We start from the raw sequence: 20883 nt of genomic DNA, 5'->3' as shown, positions 1-20883 counted from the left end.
GTCCTTTAGCTGACTCCCAAAAGCCAAGCTGCTCAACCCCAATTTTTGCGGTGAAGCAAGTCATTGATATTCCATATGTTGGGTATGCAAATATATGCTTCGACTGACTGAAGATTCGAGGATCGCTGCGCTGGCGAAGATGACGAGCCGAAGATGGGTAGTCGCAGTCACTTGCACGACCGATGGTCGAAAAACTTCCGAAACATGCTGAAGAAGGAAGAAAGAGTGGGCGAGAGAGAGAGATATATATAGAGAGACAGTGAAAGAGACAGATCAGGCCTGGTGGGTGGTAAACAAAGGGGTACTACGAAAGAACACATCCCCGTGTAAGTCATGTTTGTCTCCACGCCACAGTCCACCAGCAATAAGTGATGAGTATATTTTGGCAGACCACTTAGCCGCAGCCGGCACAGCACAGTGACGCGAACGTGCACACACACCCACCCCGTCCTGGGGGTGATCTGCGCTGGAACGGTGGTTGCGAGCGTTCGATACACACACGCTCCCTACTAGAAGCCTTTTATCGTCCCCAGATCGACGGCGCGCAGTCAGTTAACCGCCGATCGTCCTAGGCGTTGGACGTGCAAAGCCCAAAATCGAGGAGAAGCTTCGACATCTTCTACAGGCCGGCTACAGGCTACCGAAGGACGGACTGATTAGCGTGCCCCTCCACTGCTGCTGGCACTCCGACGCGCAGCAGCTCCCCTACGATGAACCATTCGTTCGTCCCGCCCTGGATGGCCACCGCCGGCGACGGTAACGTGTCGTTCGCGGGTGTCCACCAGCTTCCCGACAGCGATAACGATGGACCGCTCGTGCTGTGGTTCAACCAGACGTGGAACAGCTTGCTCGATCGCATCGGTAGGGTTGGGCGCATCCGTGGCGATGTGGCGTCATCCGAACGTTACCTAATCGTCACCCGGGCAACCTGGGCTTGACCCGGTTGATAGATATCGACCTCCGCTCTAACGTTTTATCTGCTCTCTATTTCCCTCTCTCTTTCTCTCTTACGCTTTCTCTTTGTCCCGGTGGCGACCTTCAAGGTGATGACAACGTGACGCTCTACGTCGGATTCCTGACCGTCTACACGTACTCCTTCTTCTGGCTGGTCGGTGGGCTGTTCGTGCTGATGGACCTGACCAACTGGCCCGCCGCCCTGCGCAAGTACAAAAATCAACCGGGCGCAAACGAACCGCTCGAGTGGAGCCGGTGCAAATATCTCATCAAAGTGGTGCTGCGCAATCAATTCCTGTACGGCATCCCGACGACCTACTTCGGATTTGCGCTGCGCCAGATCGTCTTTTTCGAGCCACCGAATCCGCGCATCCTGCCCACGCTGCCGATCGTGTTTCGCGATCTGCTGTTCTGCATCGTGTTCTGGGAGATTACGTTCTACTACAGCCACCGGTTGCTGCACTCGAGCTACTTCTACAAGCGCGTGCACAAGAAGCACCACCAATGGTCGGCCCCGGTCGCCTGGGCGGCCATGTACGCCCATCCGTTCGAGTTCATCATCAGCGATCTGCTGCCGGTGTACGTTGGGCCGGCCATTATGAGCAGCCACGTGCTTACGTTTGTGGTGTGGTTCACGTTCGTCATGATGGACACGCTGGTGGACCACTCCGGGTATCATCTGCCGGTGCTGGGCAGCTCCGAGATGCACGACTACCATCATCTCAAGTAAGTGGGCGCGGGTGCTCCAGTGATCGTTTCACGGTGGTGTGTTAACAGTGCGAGCGTGTGTGCGTGTGTGTGTGCGGGATAGGTGCGGGATATCGCAGCTATCGTTCAGTGAGTTTTCGTGGCACCGTGTCCTTGGGTTCGCATACCGGTCTCCAAAGTATCGATTAGGCGCGGTCGCCGACGGGGAAGCCAACGGGCGCGCACAATGTGACCTAGAGATCAATATTTGCAGCCCCGTGAAACCGTGCCCGTAAACAGTGGTTCGTGGAGTGTGTTTAGTGTGCGGGCAGAGAATTCACACTTTACTCTGCGGTTCTAGTCACATGCTAAATGGTTGTACTAGTCTATCGCTTCTCCGTCGTACAATAGGGAACTATGGGGCAGACGGCGAGACGAACGAAACTTAAGTATATTTAATTTATTGCCATTTTATCGCATCATAATTGAGCGGGGTGATGTGTCATTTGCCTACATTCACGCAGATGACGCAAAACCGATGTGCATCTTCGAGGTACGGATTTATATTTGATTAATTGCAGTTGCTTTGCCAATTTCGTGAGACAAATTTATTCATCCGTATGAAAAGTGGACAGTTATTGATTTTTAAATTTGTTTTGTGATTCCCTTCCCTATCCCAGTGAAGTTCCGGTGAAACGTGCAGTGTGCCAAACAGTGTCAAACAGTCAGTGACCATGCAGAGTAAAACTTGGGTTTGACCTTACCATAACCCTGGCGTGTTTAAATTATGTTAAAAGTGTGCTTTTGCAATCATTAATTTATTCCTCTAGCCTTTGCATAGTTAAAATTGTTTCCAGTTTTCACTATCTCATGCCATACGCTACAATGCATAGTTTTGTATTGCCCCTCTCCTGGCAAAGAGGGGAAAGATTTTCGACCCCTAGGCACACCGTGGGAAGGGGACGACTAATTTTGGTCCATGCTACATTTGAACTCAAACGAGTTATGTGCCAATCCTTAAGGCTTACACTACTACTAAGAAGCTCTTCGAATACATACCTTTTTACGTACCTTATAATACAAAAACATTGTGAAATATCTGCTTAGTTGAATACTTTGCTTGTAAATACTCAACATTTCATTCAATTCAAATGTTTGATGTATATTTTTTGTCAACGATAGATAGTGCCAGTTTCTCAAGAAAATGCAAATTATGTTGTAAAATTGATTAGAAATATTATTTTATTGCATTTTAGACAAGTTAATAAGGTTTACAACCTTACAATATGTTTTATTGTGCAATCTATTTTAGTGCAAATATGCGTGCAGAGAAAAGCTGATCGTTCCATAGTGTTGCGCCATGCGTTTGATCTAGCATGCCTTATGAGCCGAAACTAGTTTAGACCGTCGTATGAATTTTCTCGGCCTGTGCTTTTTATCGTTTCCTATTTGCATTCCTTTCTATCAAATAGTTTGCCAAATTGCCCCTTTCTGTCTCTCTCTCTCTCTCTCTCTCTCTCTCTCTCTCTCTCTCTCTCTCTCTATCTATCTCTTTATTTCTCTTTTTCTATTGCTTTTTCACGTAGAAGTGTTACTTGGTATAGCCTATGTTGTTATACCTTAGAAAAATTGGTACAATTTAGATTTTTTTTATGTTAAGATTTTATTTCAAATCAACATGTTCTGAATGCAAACAACGAACTTTGACATTTTCTTCAAAGGCAAGGTAACACAAGCCGAACAAGCCTACACATTATTCATCAATATTCATTATAAAATGATCCAACTTGTTTTTTCTAGAAGCCAATTTTTCAAATCGGTCTCCAAATTCCTTAAAATCTATGATCTTGAATTTACATATATTTTCGTATTATCCGAAATATCAGCAGGTAATGCAATATTGTAAATCTACGTATAGTGCTCTAAACAAATTTTACTGATTTCTTTATAATTCCTTTTACGGGCAATTTTAAAAACTGATATTGTCTTTTTAAAACAAATTTAAACTGTTATCTGTTTTTGGTTCATCCTAACATGGCTGCTGCTCTTACAAACCTGTTCTTAATTCTATTTCCCCTTTCCAGTCTTTTGCATCGAATGTTCTACAACATCGCTCATTATCAATGATCTCTCTTCTCTTTTGAACTCTTTATAACCTTATCGTGGATTGGGTTGCGCATACGCTAAACAAACTTGAGGCCAATTTCCATTGTTTTATCAATTTTAACACAATATTCTTTCAATCAGATAGTATCTTCAAAAACGATAAAAAAAAGGAAAAATAATGTACTAAACTTGCGAGAAAAGGCAACAAAAGTAAACACGGAAACGAGCACCTGCATTCATGGCAAAGCACGAGAAGATCTTGGACTAATCCCGGTTGACACATTCTCCGCCACGGAACCTGTTTCGAACGAAAATGACAGCCCGACGGTTGCGGCTATTCCAATTCACTTTTATCTTTACCCTCCGGCCGGTCCGCTGTTGCGCTTTATCTCCGATGCTAGATCTCTCACCGAGCGGCCAAACTAACGCCCGGGCGATGGAGAGAGTCAATATTTGGGGTGCTAATATGCTGAGAATCGCCGAAAAGGCCACTCGTTTACGAGGAAGTAGTAACACTAATTAACACCTGCTACGCGCTGCACCATGTAACGGGGAGAGAGGGTGTCACAGTAACAGGAATGTAAACCCGTCAGTATGGCACAATCGTTCATCGACTGTCAACCTTCCACCAAAGGGTGGATTAGTTTACGACCGATCGTCCCTTGAGCTCTTGATCGATTCAGGTCATTGCATCATAGTGTATGTTTGTCTGTGTGTGTGTGTTTTTGTTTTAACTCCAAACACTCGGTGATTCACAAAATTTCACAATCCTACTACGGCTGCGTTGATTTGTTCATTCACCTGTCGCTTTCCCTACCAGTTAAAAAGATTAATAGATGTTGTGGCAGGTTTTTGTCCGAAGGCACCGATATCGCCCTCGAAATGCCTTAGTTTTGCAAACACGCACTAAAGCCGCCGGCTTAGTATAGACTGCTAACCGTGATCTTCCGGTGGGTAAACCTTGAGCAAACCGTTGGCAGGAATGGTCAGCAACGAAGCGAACACGCTGCGCAGTTTTCGCCAAGCGAATTGCACGCCCTCTACCGGCGACTAGCCGTAGCTGTATCAAGCGAGTTATCTTGATACTATAGCCCCCCAAGAGCGTTTAAGGTCGAACGGATCATTTTCGTTGCTGAGATACAGATAACGAGAGAGCGAGAAAGAAAGAGAGAGAAATAGCGAAAGAGAGAGAGAGAGAGAAATCTAAAACACAATTCACCTTTCCCCTTTTCAAAAATAGAGCAAACCGTGGGCAAGGGTGACACTGAATCAGTCATTTTAAACATGCTTTTGTTTTCCATCGCCGTTTTCGGATGCCTTCCAGAGTTCAAACCACAAACCACAAACAAGATCAGTGCGAGATGAAAATGCACCCATGTAGCTTTGAGGTCCGCACTGCAAGCGACGAGCAGTATTTCGACAGAGCTTTGTCACGAAACGCGTTCCACGTCGGTCGCACGTAACGCACTGCTCAAAGGTCTCCCGGTCTTTGTTTCCAGCGTAGGTCGCCCCGGCCGGGGGAGATTAATCAAATTCAAAGCATGCCTAAGCAAAGCAAAACATCATGTAATGGAAGCTTCCTTATGACGGATGCTACCGTAATGGGCTATAAAAACGGAATGGGCACGGTCCGGCCCACCCCGACGATGACACACACCGTGGTGAAGCGGTGATGCCAATTACATATCGATCAACCGCCTGGGTCTGGGTGGGTGCAAAAAAGCGCCTTGCTGTTTTTCGAACACAATTGACTCGCGTCATCCTCGGGCTGATAATTAAACAGCGCCACTATGTTGCAATCCTGAAACACCGCACGAATTTGCAAAAAAAAACGAAGAGATGGACCAATTAAGCATTCGCACATCCTAACTGTGGAATGATCGCGGTTTGAACTGCCCCAACCGTTACGGTCCGATAATTCAATCGGAAATGAGCCGAAGTGTCTTGCACAAGACGGCGCGGCAAGATCTTGACCTATGGCAAACGGTAGATTTGAGAGGGCTATCCGCCACTCTCCAACCGCTCAATCTTCTAACGTACCTCTCTTCTTCCCTACTTCCGATTCGCATCGATATCTATCTCTATGCTTTCGGGGACGGGAACGGGGACGGGGGGGGGGGGGGGGAGCGGTTAGGCGTACTAGGTCGTTACTAATGTGAATTTTGGAAAGGATTTTCCTCTCCGCAACAGTTTTATCGCTCTACCTTCGTGCCAAAATGGTCATTAGCGTTACTGATGGATCAATACTGTGTCAGATAACAGTTTTTTTTACGCATTTCAAATTCGCGAATTTCAAATTTGGTTTCTTTCTATCAACTTTTGACAACTTTTTTCTCCTGGCTGCCTTAGGCTACGAAATATTCTAAACAAATAATTAAACATTTTTGGAAAAAAAGCAAAAAGGACCCTAAGACCAAGGCATAGAAAATGGCACAAGTAATATCTGGTCAAGGCTACTAAACAAGTAGATAGCAGATCTGATGGGACTAGGTTCCAATCTAAACCTCAATGTGTCTTAACTTCCAAAAAGCTTCCGAGGAAAAGTTCCAAAATTCACAACCTTGCATCCATGCTGTCGCACACCGATTTGAATGGTTCCACTCGCACTTTAAAAGGGCAGCCGGAGCCTACGAGGTGCGGGAGAACGTCCTGCAGAAAGGAAAAAGAGCAAACACAAAGACCCGAACTGTTCACGAAACGGATCGAGCCACCACACCGCCGCCTACTTCGATCGACGAGCGTTCGTTGACCATACGCACCGCGCCTGTACAAGGCAATGCGGCGAGTCGGCTAACCACCACTTAGCTGTACCCCGCACATGCGCGCGCGCGCACATGCGTCACAAATTGACGCGTCGGTTACTGTTCGGTCGGCGGTGCGTCGAGTACGGTTCACGCCGGAAGGCTTCAGTTGAGCGCAAGACGCCAACAGCAGCGCACCGGCCTGTCTAGTGGTTAAGGAACGAACTTGTGTGTTTTTGGTCGAAAAGCCATTCCCTACCAAAGTGCAACGATGGAAACGCTACTAGAGCTAGCGGCTAACGTGACGCTACTCCCGGTGGAGGAGTTTGCCGGACCGCAAGTTAGTTGGTTCGAGCGAAAGTGGAACGGTTTTTTGGACGTAATCGGTACGACACATGCGGCGAATGTCTCGGAAGTGCCCGGGAGCAGGAAAGTGTGTAACTGCATTGTCTAACGCCCAATTCTCTTATCCAATCGGTGCATAAGGTGACGATGTCGATACGCTCTACATGTGGTTCCTGACCGCGTACACGTACGGGTTCTTCTGGCTCGTCGGCGGGCTGTTCGTGCTGATGGACGTGACCAACAAACCGTCGTTCTTGCGCAAGTTCAAAAATCAACCCGGCGCTAACGAACCGCTCCCGTGGGCCAAGCTTAAAAATCTGGTCAAAACGGTCGCCTACAACCAGCTGGTGTACGGGTTGCCGACGTCCTACCTGTCCTTCCGGGTGGGCAAGCTGATTGCCGCCAGCATTCCCGATCCGCGCATCCTACCATCGCCGTACATCATTGTACGGGACGTGATGGTGTGCATTGTGGCGTGGGAAATCACCTTCTACTACAGCCACCGGCTGCTGCACTCCAGCTTCTTCTACAAGCGCATCCACAAGAAGCACCACGAGTGGTCGTCCCCAGTTGCCTGGGCGGCCATGTACGCCCATCCGTTCGAGTTCATCATCAGCGATCTGCTGCCGGTGTATGTGGGGCCCGCCCTCATGACCAGCCACGTGTTCACGATCGTCATCTGGTTCACGTTCGTCATGATGGACACGCTGGTGGACCATTCCGGGTATCATCTGCCGGTGCTCGGCAGCTCCGAAATGCACGATTACCACCATCTCAAGTAAGTCGGTGTGGAAGCTTGACCCTGCCCCGATTATGGGGTTACTTCGGGACCAATACGTCCAGCATAACCCGTCCTGCTGTAGGACCGGTATGCCAGGCGACCGTCGAAAGTGAATGGTACCTTTTTTTTTGGTTTTGGAGTCTTCCATTGACCTTCTTTTTAAAATCGTGTTTTCGGTAACTTTCTCACTGTGGCGGGCAGGCATACTGCTAGGTTCATTGCATGGACACAACAACAACAACAACAACAACAACCAAAAATCGCGCACAAACGAGAAGTGTTGTGAATTTGTACATCAAACAATCTCAAATGACCTTGAACGAAACGACGGTGCCAATCTTGGGCTATCAGGTGATAAGCGTTATAGATCACGCCACCAACACGTAACGTACACGCGCTAGTGATCGGGCAAACTGTAAGTGGTATCCTGCCAATATTCCCTTTTGGAACATTTTCCTACGGCGACACGTTGTGCCAACTCCGCTCAGTATTCTTCCCAGTGCACGTTGCGGTCTGACAAAGGTAACGAGCGCTGAATATCAATGTCTAGCGACTAATGCTGTCTAAAAATTGAAAGTTCTCATTCTTTTTTTTTTTCTGTGTCACTCAAAACACAATTTGCATAAACATGACAGTGCTCGATCGGTTCGAAGGTTTGCAAACCTAAGAAAAAACTATATCACGATCGTATCGAAGTTCCACTGCGATCGCTGAATATATTGACAAAAGCCATTTCGTGCGCCCAAAAGCACTACAGGAAACGGTTGTCTTCACTTGAGACAATCCAAACCAATCAAGTGGCGCACATCCATCCAAAAACATACTCACCATCAACGGCCGCAAGCGGAAGTGACACTCTCCTGTGAGAGTGAATCACATCATCAACAAAGCCTCTATACAAAACCGTATCACTCGATGTGTTCTAATCGTTTCAGGTTGGATGTTTTGCTTCATCCTTATGAAATGGATTCTTTAATTACACTTAATTGTTTACTATTTGTCATCATCTGCATAGTGGTTGCGTGTGAGGGTTTTGTTGTCCCCCAGTGTCTCAGTGTCTGCTTCCGAACATCGGTACCTTTCCGGTCCACTCAACCTTGGCCGCCAGCAACTCAGTGTCACATCAGCGGTGAAGTGATTTCTATTTTCCCTGGCAAAGGCAAAGTAGGAAAAACAAAACATAAAACGCACACCGGTTGCGTGCCACAAGCAGGGCCCCAAACTAAGGCCAACGAACAACATTCAACTGCTTTTTTTATTGAATATTTAAAACTACATCGCGGTACGATTGTGTTGATGCAGGCCCTTACAGATGTAGCATCGGATTTTGGGTAATTTATTATACCACCCGTTCCGATGCCCCGACCAGATGTCCAAACCGCCCGTTGCTAGGCTTCCAACGTGCAGCTCTGGCCAACTCTCTTGGCCTGGCCTAGCCCTAGCCTGGCGTTGGACCAGTTAACCTCCAGAAGGGTTGCCGGAGGAGAGATAGAAAAAAAACACACCTCCGTAAGGTCAGTTCCAGCGGGTGAGGGAACGAATGTAGAGTCGTACACCGAACATTTCACAACACGCTGTAGCTGTGCGTGCAGGAATGATCGACAGCCTCCCCGCACTGTCCTTTGAACCCTTTGGTCGGTGGTTCATGGGAATGTATAAACATCCGAAAAGGTCGAATAATTGGAAATCGGGCCTTTTAGCAGTGTGATGACACTCACGCTAAAATCGAGCCGTGAGTAGGATTTGATGAACCTTTAACACCGAGAGAAGAGATCGAAAATCACCGTGACGCCGTGACACAGTAGCCAAACGCCATCGTTTGTGCGTTTGTGCGGCATACGCAACACGCATACGCTTCGCAATGCTTAACTCATCGAACGATGCGCCTCTACGCGGTCGTGTGAAATACTTTCTAATTAACGTATTTTTGTTTTTTGATCCCCGTTTTAATTTTTCTCACTTCTTTCTTTTCTTCATGCACACCCGGATTCTGCTCGTACCAAACTAATCACGGTGGCGTCACACCGTTGCGGACGGATCTGTACCCAGGTTCAACCAGTGCTACGGTTTGTTCGGCTGGTGGGACGGACTGCACGGCACGGACAGTGAGTTCCGCAAGAAGAAGCAGTACCAGAGGCACCATCGCATCTTCAGCCTCAAATCGGCCCGCGAGCTCGTCCCGGAGCATTAGCCGCCCGTTAGGATAAGGCTATAGGCATCGAAGGAGCGCAGGAGTTTGCCAACCGAACCGAACCCACCAAGCCATCCCTTCAAGGTTCAAAACGCAAGGTTTCGGGGTGGGACAGACCCTGCGAAACCTCTCCGGTGAGCTGAGCGGAATTTAAATGGACATAATTTAAAAACAAATAACCAATCGGCATCACAGAGCGTGCTTTGAAAGGCGCTAGAGTGTGCTTGCGTGTGGTTTTGCGCGTCTGTGGTGCGTAGTCTAGCAGCGTCCCGTTTGGTACGCGCCAACTGTATTATTTACGGCATAGTATTATCGTTATACATTATACCTTTTTCTCCAGCTGCTCGTGGGGGTATTTTTTGTTTTCCTTTGGAGGAACTGATTTTTAAGTAACTTTTAGAAGAGATGGGCTGTCATCTTTACTGCTAACCAATAACAACAATGTCTCGTGGGCTCGTGGGTAAACACAATGTTCAGCAAAAGCGGTGGTACAATACACAAAACACTGAAACCGCACCAAAACAAACCCTAACTCAAACCGGTGCAGCCCGACATTTCCTGTCTGGGCGTGTGTTTTGTTCTTTTTGCTTTGCTGGTCATCAATAAAAATTCATACAAATATACACACATCCTTCGAAAACAACTCTCCCAAGTGGGGTGATAGGATGCTAATCGGAAATCGTTCTGCTTTGTTTTGTTTTGTTTTTGTTCTCATCCTCCCCACCTAATGAATTCATCAAAAGCGACACGAATTTTCATTAATCACAAACATGATGACAATTTCAAACGATGGCGAATAACAGGCCCTCTATCCTCTCTTATTAGTACGTTCCAACTAACCGAGGTTTTTGGCGTTGTGGTGTTGTCGAACGATTTGTTCGCACATTTACAAGAAGTGTAGCCCTAAACAAGTCAAGTGCTGCCCGCGGTTAATAAAGTGCGATGACTGGCGACTTTTAGGGTAGAGCTTTTTATTTACTTCCGAAACATGGTGTGTATGGTGCGTGTGTGTAGGTCCTTTTTTATTCCTGGATCGTAGCCTACCATTACCCGGTCATAAGATCGACGCCAGCATGGGGGGGGGGGGCGGGTGGCAAGCGGTCAAAAGAATGCGAACGGTAAGTAGTACAGAAGGGTTGATATGTGATGATTATATTTTTTGTGATAGCTATTTTAATGCTTTCTATATTATTTCATGGAAGCTCTTTCATGGAAGCTACGAGAATAGTGGCGAAGGCGATTTGGGAATGGGAATTCTTTCGTTCTGCTTAAATTTGTCCCATACTCAGTTAGGTAGTCTAAAAAAACAATATTTGGTATTTTCCCACCAAACGAATGACTTGTTTATTCTTCAAAACCCATTTCTATGTCCTTGACTCTAACGGCACAAATGGAGCAAAACCAAAAAAGAATTGACAAAATTAATAGCGGCCATATAGCAAGAAGCAGCTTTGCTCAAAAAGCATTAAGCTTTTAATTCTCTTACGGAACAATCTTTTTGCTCGCATCCATTGGATATCATGCGCTACAATTTATTTTTTGCTTATGTCAGTTTTGCTAAAGCACTTGCTCAGTTAAATAATGTCCTCATCATACATCCGGGTGGCAGGTTGAGTGATATCTATACTGTCAGCATTTCACTCTAGTGCCAGTTTTTAAAAGTGATATGCAGAGCATCGTTCGAGTAAGCAGAATAAATGTAGGATAGCGAAGTGCAAACCACTCTATTCAGATTTTGTTTTCCTTTCTTTTGAGATTACTGTTTAAGAGTTGCAATATTGTCGTCTACTATTCCGTCCCGTCTAGCCAACCGGCAAGTCAACCAAGGTTAAGAGTTCAAACATAATACGACTAGATGGTATGTCTCTTCATTAAAGCCTGTTTCTTCACTAAACCAATCGAACAGGGTCACAAGGCAAAAGGCAAACTATAATACATAATCCATAATAATATTAATTGATGTAGACGAAAAACGATTCATAGTACACAGTCAATCAAATATCGTAAATGGTGTAATATTTAGTTGCAGCAGTTTAGCAGCGTAAAGCAATATTCAACCTTCAAACCGATGCAAACCGTTGAATTTTATCACAAAGCGTTACAGCGTGGCAGGCGTTACATAGCCCGATGCGTTACATTAGAAGCGCAAGAGCTTTTCGGCCGAAAGCTCAGTGATCAGGGGTGGTAAAACACATCGATTCAATGAATACTTTTTTTTTAATTCAACTGCATTCGTAAGTAAACTATAAATCTAATTTTTATTTAATGTTAATGTTTTATTTACAACAATACGCTCACGCCGACCCTTTTGTGACAAATACACATTTTTTAATACACATTTATGTTAACATACAGTAGGGCGTCGATTATCCGGGCAGCTCGGGACCGGACGGTTGCAGGTTAATCGATTTGCACGGATAATGGTCCAAGAAATGTCAAACGCATATAAAACATATGAAATTCACTAGTTTTATTATTAATTCACCTAGAATTAATCGATTAATCGTTAGTAGAATATTTTTTTAATCAATAAGTGTAGGTTTGATGAACAGTTGCATGAATAAAAATGAATTTCGAAAATACCCCTAGACACTACAGAGCTGCACAAGAAACTGGTTACCCAATTGAATATCGCTGTAAACTTTCGCCGTACGTATGAACAGCTGTCAGATTTATGCGCACGGTTAAGCCGTCCGCCGGTTAATCCGCCCCCGGATAATCGACGTTCTACTGTATTTAACTAGCTGAATCACGTGGGATGTCTTAGAGCCTTATCACATGAATCAAATTATATTCATATTTAATCCATATGTATATCAAATCATCATTATATTTAAATCATTTTGATATTAGTACCGGTAAACTGATGTTTGCATTGTTTGTGTATTCTGCATTTATAAAATAAAGAATTTCATTATATTTGTTTAACAATTAAAGGAAAGGAAAAAAGCAAGTAATTCCAAACTTATTGTTTAATACAAATCCTGAATTAGTAATGTCGATGGCAACAGATATTTAGTACAAAACTATTCCTTGATTCCCTTTTGATGACTTTTATTCTGCAGTATTGCTATTTGACTATTGGGTCGGTACTATTTGGGCCGGTCTGGTGGTATAGTCGTCAACTCGTACGACTTAACTACATGCCCGCCATGGGTTCAAGTCCCGAATAGGCCGTGCACCCATACGTAGGACTTGACTATCCTGCTATGGTAACAATAAGTCACTGAAAGCCCAGCTCACTTCACTAGTGGGTACAGGCAGCAGCAGCAGGCATTGACCGACAGCGGTTGTTGTGCCAAAGAAGTATTACTATTTGATACAGTGACACAATTCAGTCAAAAATTCGCAACCGTGCACATTCACAAACGCCGCCACTACCGTTCACCGTGTGACATATGAATGCGTGCTCTGCCATCCGTTCGTTTCCGAACATATAAATCCATCTCCAACCCCAACGACACTATCGTCATAGATGCATTCATTATCATCGAACCAATTCCAGTGCCAGCACATCGCTATCACATGTGAAAGGGGTGACAGACCTAACGCCCAACTTATTGTGGTAGGTTTGGACGATGTGACCGCGAAAATGCCAAAAGTTCGAAAACGCATTCACCGTGAGCCGTGTGCCATTCGATCGACGGCGACGACGACAAAGAGCACGCTGATCGGACAAGGTCGAATGCTGTAATATAATGGTCCTAATTATAATGCTTTCGTCTAACGCTTTCATCTCGCGCACGACACATCGAAACACAAGCGAAGCAAAAGACATAACAACGGCCGAAAAGCGTCCGATCTCTCACATGCACCTTCGGATCAACGGAGCATTGTTTTTTGTTCCTTCTCTCTCGTTTGTTCATTATGTTCGACAGCATCTGCATCAAAACCTGCCCGTTGAAGATATTCAAATTCAAGTTATTCCTCAACCACCGTTGAAGCAGCATCGCTTTGGCGGGCACGGTCACGTTTTTAAAACCGTTTGACTTTAAACTATTGTGAGACACGAGATTGATTTTTTTGTGGAAATCGTTACAGTGTAATGCGAATAGGAAACAAGACAAAATCACTTACATTTTTACATGTTTCGTAAAGATAGACAGTGTACAAAATGAACATAACGCTAACGGAGGTGAATTTTACCGTAGAAACTCGGTTTGAAGAATTCACAACGCCTGAGCTCGGCGGCGTGACTGATGGATTTATCGAACGTAAATGGAATGCATTGCTAGATGTTATCGGTATGATTGGTGATAAAGAGTGTATTTTATTTCCTTACTTAAAATCTTTGCTCTAATCTAGAAAGCAAAGTGTAAATGAAAATGGTGCATATTTTAAAGCATTGCTTCGCTTCACTGTCCAACAGGGGATAATCCCGACAACCTGTACGTCTGGTACTCGATGCTGTACTCGTACGGTCTGTTCTGGCTGCTCGGTGGACTGTTTGTGCTGATGGACCTGACGAATCGGCCGCACTGCATGCGCAAGTACAAAACGCAACCCGGCACGAACGAGCCGCTCAGCTGGGCACGGTGCAAACAGCTCATCCGCACCGTCGCCTACAACCAGCTAGTGTACGGTGTCCCGATGACCTACTGTTCCTATCACGCCCGCAAGCTCATCTCCGACGAGGTGCCGAACGTACGGATCCTACCGACACTGGACGTTATCCTGCGCGACATGCTGGTTTGCATCGTTGCCTGGGAGGTGGCCTTCTACTACACGCACCGGCTGCTGCACACCAGCTTCTTCTACAAGCGCATCCACAAGCAGCACCACGAGTGGCCGGCCCCGGTTGCCTGGTCCGCCATGTACGCCCATCCGTTCGAGTTCATCATCAGCGACCTGTTCCCGGTGTACCTCGGGCCGGCCCTTATGAAGTGTCACATATTTACGCTCACGCTCTGGCTGACGTTCGTGATGTGGGACACGCTCGGCGACCATTCCGGCTACCATCTGCCATTTCTGGGCAGCTCGGAATCGCACGACTACCATCATATGACGTAAGTTTTACAGCTATTCACAATACCACAAGTTTTACAGCTGTTACGCTTTATCGTATTAACGTTGGGAAAGGGTGTCATTAGATAGCCCACTAAGCCACCGAAAGCCGCCACTGAATAGTGCGGTATCGATGGTCCATTTGCATCATCAGTCATTTGCATTCATATCTGGGAGAGCTAAAATAGCTTTTTCGGCTAGCTTGAGCTTATTACAAGATAAAGGCACCCTTGGGTAGGATTTGATGTTGTAACAGCTCGTTTGATTGAGCGGTTGGGCACAAAACACTGACTTGTACATCTAAAAAGTGTTTTTGTAGGGGCTAGTAACAACCAACGCGATCATAGCACTGACTCTGGGTACCGGTTTATGGAACTCCCTATCCCTGTCGTTTGATTGAATTTCACCAAAGAAACTTTATTTATTTTCTGACATGAATTTTGCGTAGGATTTGAGCATAAGATTTTTGAAGTTAAGGGCATTTAAAGTGAAAAGTAAATTCACTAATGCTAAGGCACGTCACTCACATGATATGCTGCATTCTTACAGTTAAATTTCTTTCCGCTTTGCTTTCAGCTTCAACCAATGCTATGGCAACTACGGCTGGTGCGATCGGCTGCACGGTACGAATGACGAGTTTCGGAAGAAGAAACAATACCAAAGGCACTATCGAATTTTTAGTCTCAAATCGGCCCGGGAGCTAGTCCCGGCTAAATAAAGCCCAAACGGCTTATTTATAGTTAACTTTGAGGTAGTATAATTTATTTTATGTGTAATTAATACCCCCCGAAAACATGGCGATCACTATCAAAACACGATCTAATCTTTCGTCGGAACAATATAAAGCAATTTTACGATGCCTTTCATACAAACCATAAAGTTGTAGCGGGGAAAAACCCCTCACGATCATGGATTTTTGGAGCTCTTGGTTTCTGTGTGATCTTTTCTCCTTTTTCTTTGTAATCGAGCAGAGCACTTTCATTAAGGCAGGTCAATATTACACACAATCGAGACCTTCAGCGTTTCTGCGAACGCGGAGGAAAGGATTTGCGACAAAGGTTTCGATTATATCAATTTGTCTCCACTGTCGGCAGTCAGTCAGTCAGTAAAGACCCAGACGTACGATCGTGCAGCTGGCTGGCTGGCTAGTAGGTCTAATCTGTAGTGCGACAAACGTTGGGATCAGCTGCTGCACCGCGAAATATTGGAGTTTTGGCTACCAGCAACAGCATGGAGTACGCAACAAACCTTTCGGACACGCATCTGGAGGTGGCCCCGTTGACGCTGGCAAACATGTCAACGAGTGGATCACCGACGATCGCTTTCAACTACCTCGAACGAACGTGGAACAGCCTGCTTGATGTGATAGGTAAATCGTGCACGAAACTGGGAGATGGGATGATTCGCTGTTAATTCAATGTTTGCGCTATGTCGCTGCTATGTCCACGCAACACCAGGTGATGATCCCGATGTGCTGTACGTATGGTTTCTTACCGCCTACGTATACGGTCTGTTCTGGATCGTGGGCCTGGCGTTCGTCACGATGGACCTAACCGGGCGGCCACAGTGCCTGCGGAGGTACAAAATACAGCCGGGCAAGAATGAGCCTCTGCCGTGGAATCGGTTCAAGCAGCTCGTCCTGACCGTGCTGCGCAATCAGCTCCTGTACGGCATACCGACCAGCTACTTAGTGTTTCACAGTCGCAAACTGTGGATGGCCGACGATATACCCCCGGTGCGGATACTTCCTCCGCTCTGCACCATCGCACAGGATCTGCTCGTGTGTATCCTGTGCTGGGAGATCGGTTACTACTACACGCACCGGTTGCTGCACAGCCGGCTGCTGTACCGGCACTTCCACAAGCAGCACCACGAGTGGGGTGCACCGGTTGCGCTGGCCGCGATGTACTCCCATCCGATGGAGTTTGTCCTGAGCGACCTGCTGCCCGTGTATGCCGGGCCGGCAATAATGCGCAGTCACGTCTTCACGATCCTGATTTGGTTCACGTACGTAACGATCGACACCCTGGCCGACCATTCCGACTACCATCTGCCGTTTCTGGCCAGCTCCGAGTTTCATGACTACCATCATCTGAAGTAAGTAGAATTCGTGTTTGGTGAAAACAAATCACAATTAAAAAAAAAAAAACGATCAAAAAGGAATTCACTTTACGAGCGACACTCGTCGATGGGCGGCTTTTAACCTTCCTGGGACATTTTTTTTAAATTTTTGCCTCTAATAGCTTTAACCAGTGTTACGGCAACTTTGGACTGTGGGACATCGTGCACGGTACGGCGGACGAGTTTCTGAAGAAAAAACAATACCGACGACACCGTCGGCTGTTCACCCTACGGTCGGCCCGGGAATGGATTCCGGATAAGGAGACGTAGCATGTAGCTTAGCTTGTCCACCATGCCAAATTTAAACGAGTTTTTTTTAGTAATAAAAAACTTAATTATGTGTTATAAAAACAGAACAAACGATACACGCTGTGTAAGCTTGCTTATGCGCCTTAACTTATTCCATCTATTCACACATATTTCAAGATCATCCAGAAGGCATTCACGCCTCATATAAATGTCCTTACCGGAATGTCAACAAACAAAGAAATCAAAGTATGATGGCCAAAAAAGGTGTGATAAACGGAGATCGAATGCCATTCGTAGTGTGTTAATTTCACACATTTTTTTAGTTTACTTTTAACAGGTAAATACTTACCCACTCCTGAAACAAATAGACAGTTTTGTCGTTGTCAATTACATTTAAGTCATTGCAGAAACTGTGTTGTAATAAAAAGGCGAATTTCGTTGTGTAATAGCATGCCCGAATACTACGCCAGCCATCGATGGATTAATGAGTGTGCCAAAAGTGCTTAGCATCATCAACGGTAGGCGCCCCAAGCAATAGCCGATGATCAGCTGAGCGACTACCAATTAGCTATGCTGTATGCTACAAGCTAAACGATGACTAAAAAAACCCATCCCACATTGGGCACGTTGTTCAGCTCAGTTGGGATGCTGGTTTAGAGTGCGACTTAGGTACAAAGTGCTTGCTTTACATCTTGCTTAACCGTCACTGAAACTGAGTTGTAGTTTTATCGAGTGTTTTGTATGTAACAAATCTTTCTCTTCCATGATGCATCACAAAACGATTTGAAATGGCTACCAGCTTCGTTGGCGTTTGTGGCTGTAGCAATTTGTTTACCTTGACACTCCATAAATTAGTACCAAAATGTTGTGCGTCTGTACAGTTCGCTCTTGGGTACATAATTACCCGCCAAAGTTTAACATACTTCGAACTGTTGCTTTCAACCTTAATTGCAGACCTACAGCGAATGGGAAAGTGACCTTCGAGCATGGAATGCATGGAGCAAGGAGGAGGTAAATGCTGCATCATAATGTAAACTTTTGTGATTGCTTCCTATGTCGTATCTTTTTTCTTTGCTAATAGAAAATGGCTCAAAATTAAGCGATTATTCGTATAAAACAATAACACTTTATTCAAAGATTCAAACGAATGGTTTCCTGTTAAGAACGATATTGGCATTTAATATGGGAAAAGCTAGAACCCTTTCAAAGTGAGAGTGCCCTTTACTTACTTGGAATGACATCGTTCGTTAAAGTCGTACCGAAATATCATGGAATTTTCAAAAACATGCCCCGCTTCCACAATAAGGGGGGTTCAGTTACCAAACGTAACACCGTACGGAATGCAAACGACTTTGCGCTGATTGTGGACCGTATCCAACAGCAGATGACGGTCGGACGCATTCAGCGACACGTACGTGTCCCAGAAGTTTTCCACCACGCACAGGCGATGCCCTTCACCGTAAGCTTCCAGCTCGGCCGGTGAACAGTGCGTTTCGTAGCGAATGCCGAACTTCACCAGCAGCGTGCTACCACGGTAGTTGCGCTTGTTTGCCACGTACGTGCCCAGGCTCTTGATCGCGGTACGATTCTTCTCCGCGTCGTTCGTTGGTGTGGCAACAGTGGGTGCAAAAACGGTCTTTACCTTCTTCTCGCACACGGCATACTCCGAGCCGTAGCAGAAATCCTCCGCCCGGAACGTGTACGGACATTCCGGATTGAACTCGGCGTAACTGTTCACCCACAACGTCTGGCTGCGCAATCCATACACAGCTTCGAGCGTTGTCGACAGCTCTTCGGTCCAGAGCGATACGGAGCCTCCGTTGTTGCTGTTGGCGAGCGTAAGGGCTTCCTTCAAAGTACGGAAAGCGTTTACTGCCACTATCGGGCTGGGCTGTACGGCAGTGGGATTGTTTGACATCAGGTACTGCACGCCCGGGACGAATGCCAGCACTGGTTTAACGTCATTCGCATCGGAGTCACTTTGTACCAGCTGGGCCCCGTAGCTTTTGGCCGCAGCGAGCGCTTGTTCGAACGGTGCGCGCAGGTATTGCTTTTGGGTGTCGCTAAAAGGCTTCAGCTTCGCCTTAACGAGCTGTACGAACTCGTCCTTTACGTTTTCCTGCACCAGCACATTCCGGATGGCCCACGGTACCGCGTTGGTATTCCACGCCAGCGCCAAACGATCGCTGGCCGATTCGAGATCGCACGAATCAAACACAACCATGGTACAGTAGGCCATGTGCAGTGGAATTTCTGCGGTCAGCGACAGCTGCTCGCCATCCACGGTAGAAAACAGGGGGTACTGAAGCAGCAGCTGTATAAATTCGCTTGTAATCGGGTTTTCTCCGTAGAAGAACAGTTTGAAGCCGACACATGTCGCACGCATGGACGAGTGCAGGTCCAGCAGTATCTCGAACAGCGACTTGCGCCGATCGATCAGCACCCGGTGCTGGGCATTGGGCTGATCGAGCAGGCCGTCATCTTCCAGGTGCATGTAGTGCTGCATAAAGTGGAGAGCCAGCTCTATCTCCTGCGTTGCTTCCTCTTTCGGCAGCAGCTGAACCGCACTGATAAGGTCGGCTTTATGCTTGGTCACATAGCTCATGAACGTTTCTTCGCCCGATTGAACCGAGTAGCAGTAGCAGTCCAACAGCAACGATCCGGCATTCTGGGGAGAAAGTTTTATTAGTTTACATTGTGGGAAAATATTTCCACTCTGCGAATTAAAGTGCTCAACTTACATTAGTTCCGAAACTGGCACTCATTTTCTTTAACGTGTAACACGAAATAAGCAATAACCTTTGCTGAACTAATAGTGGAAAAGGAGATAATCTAATGGAAAGCAACCAAAACGCCGGTGGCTCGAAAGAAGGCGCGCAGAAAAGACGGCTGGACCCAGTGTGGCCAGATTATTTTGGCGGTTTTCGGTAGGCGCATCAAAATTTTATCGGTAGTTTTCGGTAGGTTAAAACTCGAAACTTTAAAGAAGCAAAAGCGAAAGAAGTGTTAAGCGAGATAGGGGGGGGGGGGGGGGGGGGTGCTAATGCGCATAAAGAAAGTTCCATCTCACGAGAATATGCATCCTTTATTAAGGATATGGATTAGATTTGGTTCATCGATTACACAAATGAAGATTTTTCTGAAGTGTCGATCTGAAAATTGGAATTCTAAGCCAAAGAAGAACTACGATGCACTTTTTTTTCTCAGTGATGACAAGTTCTTCTTCTCGGGGCTCCACGCGACCACTCAGGGCCGCAGCAGTGCTCCATTGGATACGATTTTATCGTACATGCTATCATTTGGTTTTCACTAGATTATTTAGATTGATTTAATTGTTTGGCTGAGTTTTGTACAGTCTTTCCCCGAGTTACGCGAATAATGCGTTCCGGAGACATTCGCGTAACTCGGATTTTCGCGTAAGTCGAATATCACGTTTTACAGTAAAAATATACTTTCTTTATCAAGATTTTTGATTGAATTTAGTTCATTTATGTAATTAATCACTTATTTGATTCAATTGGTGTGGAGAATTCAGTTATTTCTGACTTTTTAGTGAATTAAAATTTTGAAATATTGCTAATTATTTTTCATTTGACAATTGATGGAGAAAATTGTACTGATTTGACATCTGAACTGTCAAAAATAAAAAATTCGCGTAACTCGAATTCGCGTAACTCGAATTCGCGTAACTCGAGTGTCGCGTA

The 20883-nt window shown here is 45.9% G+C and overlaps 5 protein-coding genes across 5 annotated transcripts; 4 read left to right on the top strand and 1 right to left on the bottom strand.

Annotated features, from left to right (window-relative positions):
• Positions 1 to 515: 515 nt before the first annotated feature.
• Positions 516 to 1684, top strand: LOC133390942 (fatty acid hydroxylase domain-containing protein 2-like). Its single transcript, XM_061645276.1, has 2 exons — positions 516 to 861; positions 1044 to 1684. Exons 1-2 carry the CDS (start codon positions 711 to 713, stop codon positions 1682 to 1684), a joined length of 792 nt encoding a protein of 263 aa, XP_061501260.1. The 5' UTR covers positions 516 to 710.
• Positions 1685 to 6308: 4624 nt separating this feature from the next.
• Positions 6309 to 10484, top strand: LOC1273201 (fatty acid hydroxylase domain-containing protein 2). The gene is made up of 3 exons (XM_312155.6): positions 6309 to 6874; positions 6975 to 7611; positions 9664 to 10484. The coding sequence occupies exons 1-3, from the start codon at positions 6760 to 6762 to the stop codon at positions 9803 to 9805; spliced, it is 894 nt and encodes a 297-aa protein (XP_312155.5). The 5' UTR covers positions 6309 to 6759; the 3' UTR covers positions 9806 to 10484.
• Positions 10485 to 13714: 3230 nt separating this feature from the next.
• Positions 13715 to 15551, top strand: LOC3290684 (fatty acid hydroxylase domain-containing protein 2). Its single transcript, XM_563375.4, has 3 exons — positions 13715 to 14049; positions 14175 to 14811; positions 15386 to 15551. The coding sequence occupies exons 1-3, from the start codon at positions 13920 to 13922 to the stop codon at positions 15525 to 15527; spliced, it is 909 nt and encodes a 302-aa protein (XP_563375.4). The 5' UTR covers positions 13715 to 13919; the 3' UTR covers positions 15528 to 15551.
• Positions 15552 to 15967: 416 nt separating this feature from the next.
• Positions 15968 to 18229, top strand: LOC1273202 (fatty acid hydroxylase domain-containing protein 2). The gene is made up of 3 exons (XM_312156.4): positions 15968 to 16178; positions 16267 to 16906; positions 17053 to 18229. Exons 1-3 carry the CDS (start codon positions 16040 to 16042, stop codon positions 17198 to 17200), a joined length of 927 nt encoding a protein of 308 aa, XP_312156.4. The 5' UTR covers positions 15968 to 16039; the 3' UTR covers positions 17201 to 18229.
• Positions 18230 to 18282: 53 nt separating this feature from the next.
• Positions 18283 to 20399, bottom strand: LOC1273203 (uncharacterized). Its single transcript, XM_312157.6, has 2 exons — positions 19921 to 20399; positions 18283 to 19847 (listed from the first exon to the last, which is right to left on the bottom strand). The coding sequence occupies exons 1-2, from the start codon at positions 19942 to 19944 to the stop codon at positions 18492 to 18494; spliced, it is 1380 nt and encodes a 459-aa protein (XP_312157.6). The 5' UTR covers positions 19945 to 20399; the 3' UTR covers positions 18283 to 18491.
• Positions 20400 to 20883: the final 484 nt, after the last annotated feature.

This window comes from Anopheles gambiae, chromosome 2, assembly GCF_943734735.2.
Source record: "Anopheles gambiae chromosome 2, idAnoGambNW_F1_1, whole genome shotgun sequence".
NCBI classification, from domain to species: Eukaryota; Metazoa; Arthropoda; class Insecta; order Diptera; family Culicidae; genus Anopheles; species Anopheles gambiae.
Note: the sequence above shows the minus strand (reverse complement) of the source record. Positions and strands in the feature narration are given on the sequence as shown.